The sequence below is a fragment of the Zea mays genome, chromosome 8 (assembly GCF_902167145.1).
Source record: "Zea mays cultivar B73 chromosome 8, Zm-B73-REFERENCE-NAM-5.0, whole genome shotgun sequence".
Classification (NCBI taxonomy): domain Eukaryota; kingdom Viridiplantae; phylum Streptophyta; class Magnoliopsida; order Poales; family Poaceae; genus Zea; species Zea mays.
The window spans coordinates 138,095,271-138,099,280 of NC_050103.1; the positions used below are offsets into that span (position 1 = coordinate 138,095,271).

At 46.5% G+C, this 4,010-nt stretch overlaps 1 protein-coding gene across 2 annotated transcripts; it reads left to right on the forward strand.

Moving 5' to 3' along the window:
* The first annotated feature begins 534 nt into the window (after window positions 1-534).
* On the forward strand, window positions 535-3,784 carry LOC103635981 (actin-97). Of its 2 annotated transcripts, none has more exons than XM_008658342.3 (5): window positions 535-939; window positions 1,702-1,774; window positions 1,844-2,237; window positions 2,599-3,212; window positions 3,325-3,784. In XM_008658342.3, the coding sequence occupies exons 2-5, from the start codon at window positions 1,715-1,717 to the stop codon at window positions 3,388-3,390; spliced, it is 1,134 nt and encodes a 377-aa protein (XP_008656564.1). In that variant the 5' UTR covers window positions 535-939; window positions 1,702-1,714; the 3' UTR covers window positions 3,391-3,784. The 2 variants fall into 2 exon arrangements, with proteins under 2 accessions (XP_008656564.1, XP_008656565.1); XM_008658343.4 differs by having other exon boundaries at window positions 1,705-1,774.
* The last annotated feature ends 226 nt before the right edge of the window (window positions 3,785-4,010 follow it).

Sequence of the window (4,010 nt, forward strand, 5' to 3'; positions counted from 1 at the left end):
GGGATCGGGGGCTCTTTCCTAAGTACGCTCACTGACCGCTGGGTCCCAAGGACCGAGGATCATTTCCCCGACAAAACATATAGTCCATATACCAAATATTAAACATACAAGAAAAACATTTCATTTTATCTTAACTAAAAGGCCAAACATGGTATGAGTTAAAAAGGAGCACAATTCTTTTAGCTAGCAGGATGTTACTACATGAGAGTGCTATGTTGCGTGAGGCCTCTTATCGTGTTGGGATTGAGTGGTTTCTCACAACCAATCTATAAAGTAACGACCCACTCATAAACAAGAAGGAGAGAAAGATGAATAGACCTACACACTGTCGTGTTGGGTGAGTTAACAAACGAGAGGTGAGGGATAGAGTTATAAAGGCATGTTTGGATCGTAGCCTCACTTGCCATACTTTGCCTAACATTTCTGCTTAAGTTTAGTTCTTCAATTCGAACGACTAACCTTAGGCAAAGTGTGACATAGTTAGCCACGAACCAAACAGGCCCTAAATGTGTGCTTCGCATGTGACGCAGAAGTGAGGGAAGAGGGAAACAAATATCCATTTCACGCGTGAGGCAGGAATACCTAGAGAAAGATACATCATTTTTAAGACACCTTGTTAATGTATGTGCTGGCCACAAGCAAGTCCAGACGAGTGCACTATTTTTTCCTTAAAAAAATACTCCATTCGTTTTAAATTATAATTCGTTTAACTTTTCAGTCCAAATTTGATCGGCTCATTTTATTTAAAAAATTCATAATTATTCGGAATGAGTATTTTAGACTAGCCGTCGATGCATATACCACCTGCATTCCCCTTTCGTCCACTGCATTTTATCCTTCCTGGTGCTCTGTCCACCTCTCTCGCTCTGGGCCGCCGCCGCCGCCCTAAGCCACGTGCTGAGGCTTTCGTTGGTCTCTTCGCCGGCGACGAGCACCCAGGTACTCCCTCTTCTTCTCTTCCCTTCGTGCTGTGCGAAGTCCTTTGTGGGGCGACACGGGCGGAGTCCGCGCTGCCGCCGCAAGAGTTCGCTCGCCTCGCTCCTCCCAACCTCGCCGTCGCCTGGGCGCCGGTCCAAGGATGGCGGCGGCGATGCCTCTCTGCTTTCCTCGCGCGTTCTCCCCCCAAGCGTGCTTGTCTCCTCGTGCCTGCGCCAGCTAGGACGCTTCCCTGGACAAGCTGCCGTCGTCGTCGCTGTCTCTTGCGTGGACGATGTCCTGCCGGACGGCGACTCAGCGGTGGCGCCGGCCTCGATCTGGTGCGGTATGGCCGGATCCGTGGCGTGGTGTGCTGTGGGTGAAGATCCACTTGCCAGGGGCACGGATCCGCACTCCATGAGTCCGGATCTGCACTCCTTGGAGGTGGTGAGGTGATTCACCGGCAACAACAGCGGTGACATCTCGACGCACGCGGGTGGCGGTGCTATGGCACCCTCCTAGCTCCGAAAGTCTTTGTAAAAAAAATTAAAACATAAAAATAAAAATATTGGGTGCCCCTTTACTGGGCTTGCCCCTGAATGTGATGTTGCAAATTTCAGATGCATCAGAAACTGTTGTCCTTGTGCGAACTTTTCTGTATAAATTGAATTTACCGCTCTCAGTTAGCATGCACATTCAAATCCACTGTTCCTTTTCAACCACATAGTGAACCAAAACACTCTCATCACTGAGCGATATATGATTCTATCCATATGCCACTTGCAGCAGTTCTGTAGAAATGGCTGATGGTGAGGACATCCAGCCTCTTGTCTGCGACAATGGCACTGGAATGGTCAAGGTCAGCCCCCGTCCCTGACTTTGACAACCTTTACTTCCAAATATGCCACTAATTATGTCTGTCTTTTAGGCTGGTTTTGCTGGCGATGATGCACCAAGGGCGGTTTTCCCTAGCATTGTTGGCCGTCCTCGCCACACTGGTGTCATGGTAGGGATGGGACAGAAGGACGCATATGTTGGCGATGAGGCACAGTCCAAGAGAGGTATTCTTACGCTCAAGTACCCGATTGAGCACGGTATTGTGAGCAACTGGGATGACATGGAGAAAATCTGGCATCATACTTTCTACAACGAGCTTCGTGTTGCCCCAGAGGAGCACCCTGTGTTGCTCACCGAGGCTCCTTTGAACCCAAAGGCCAACAGGGAGAAGATGACCCAAATTATGTTTGAGACTTTCAATGTTCCTGCCATGTATGTTGCAATCCAAGCGGTGCTCTCACTCTATGCTAGTGGGCGTACTACTGGTATGACCTGATCCTTCCTTTAGTTTGGCGTTGATTCAGTTTCATAGTTCTAGCTAGCATCATCTCTTTGATCCCAATATGCTGTTGTCAACTGTTTATCTGAGGCTATTGTCAAGGTCATACGAAGCCACCTCATCATTATCTTCTATTCTTGCTCATGAGTCATGAGATTGCACAACTCAGATACACTGCATGTGTGTTTACCACCTCAGTCTGTATGTTGATATGAATTCAGTAAAAAAATAAGTATAATATATCAAGAATAAAATATGGAAGTTAAACTTAATTGTTTACATGGTGTGGCTGAAGTTTCCTCTTTTTCTTTTTTTTCCCTTATCTTGTTTACTTTCTCAATCTACAGGTATTGTACTCGACTCTGGTGATGGTGTGAGCCACACTGTGCCCATTTACGAAGGATATGCCCTTCCTCATGCCATTCTTCGTTTGGATCTTGCTGGTCGGGACCTCACAGACTCCCTCATGAAAATTCTCACTGAGAGGGGTTACTCCTTCACAACCTCAGCCGAGCGAGAAATTGTAAGGGACATCAAGGAGAAGCTAGCATATATAGCCCTTGACTATGAGCAAGAGTTGGAAACTGCCAAGAACAGCTCTTCAGTTGAAAAGAGCTATGAGCTACCTGATGGACAAGTAATCACCATTGGTGCAGAGAGATTCAGGTGCCCTGAGGTCCTCTTCCAGCCGTCGATGATTGGTATGGAGGCTGCTGGAATCCATGAGACAACATACAATTCAATCATGAAGTGTGACGTGGATATCAGGAAGGACCTCTATGGTAACATTGTGCTCAGTGGTGGTTCGACTATGTTCCCGGGTATCGCTGATCGTATGAGCAAGGAGATCACTTCCCTTGCACCAAGCAGCATGAAGATCAAGGTCGTTGCACCGCCTGAGAGGAAGTACAGTGTCTGGATAGGAGGGTCGATCCTAGCCTCGCTCAGCACTTTCCAACAGGTATGTATTTTCTATATTTGTTTCAGCTGCAGCACTTCATTTCTTTTAACTCTATTATCGCCGAAATGAAATCACTTCTGAATTCTGTTATTATGTGCCACTGATTTACCAGATGTGGATATCGAAGGAGGAGTACGACGAGTCTGGCCCGGCAATTGTTCACCGGAAGTGCTTCTAGGGTTTCACAAGTTCCTCGTCGTTACCTAGTCTCAAATTATGTCCCCTCCATTTCTCGAGATATGTGTGGCAGATTTGCATGATACGTTTGTTTGTTTCCATCGGACCTGAAGTCTTCTTGGGGATAGGCTCCCCCCTTTGTATGTTGTGGCTCCAATCCATGTGCGAGCACGCTGTGTCTGTCGTGACACCTGGTTCGTGAGATGGGTTGTCAAACTTGATTGGTTTGTTGTGCGTGGCTGGAAGAGCTGATAGTTATATATTTGGCTTGGACTGTGCCGCTTGTATGTATCTGAATTCTGAAAGCGTTGTAATCTGAGCATCCGTGCAAAGTATGAATGGCCCTTTTATATGGGCTGGATTTTCCGGTTTCTATACAATTTGGTGTTTGTCGACTGCCAAGACTTAAAATATAAACATGATCGTATTGCAGATATTGAACTGTGCAACTGGAGCTTATATACAACAATGATAGCTTGGTTTGGATTTTCAATAAGCACAAGAAACAAATGTTGCATGAGTTTTGAGGTTTTCAGGAGATACGTTTTGCAGCATCAAATTTGACAAATTCTCACCGTGGAACGGCGGTTGAATCAAACCATCATGCAGATGAGCTCGGAA

Coding starts and splice junctions, on each gene's coding strand:
- LOC103635981 (XM_008658342.3), top strand. CDS start 1,715: ATGGCTGATGGTGAGGACATCCAGCCTCTTGTCTGCGACAATGGCACT. Junction 2,238..2,598: donor TGCTAGTGGGCGTACTACTG/GTATGACCTGAT, acceptor CTCAATCTACAG/GTATTGTACTCGACTCTGGT. Junction 3,213..3,324: donor CGCTCAGCACTTTCCAACAG/GTATGTATTTTC, acceptor CTGATTTACCAG/ATGTGGATATCGAAGGAGGA.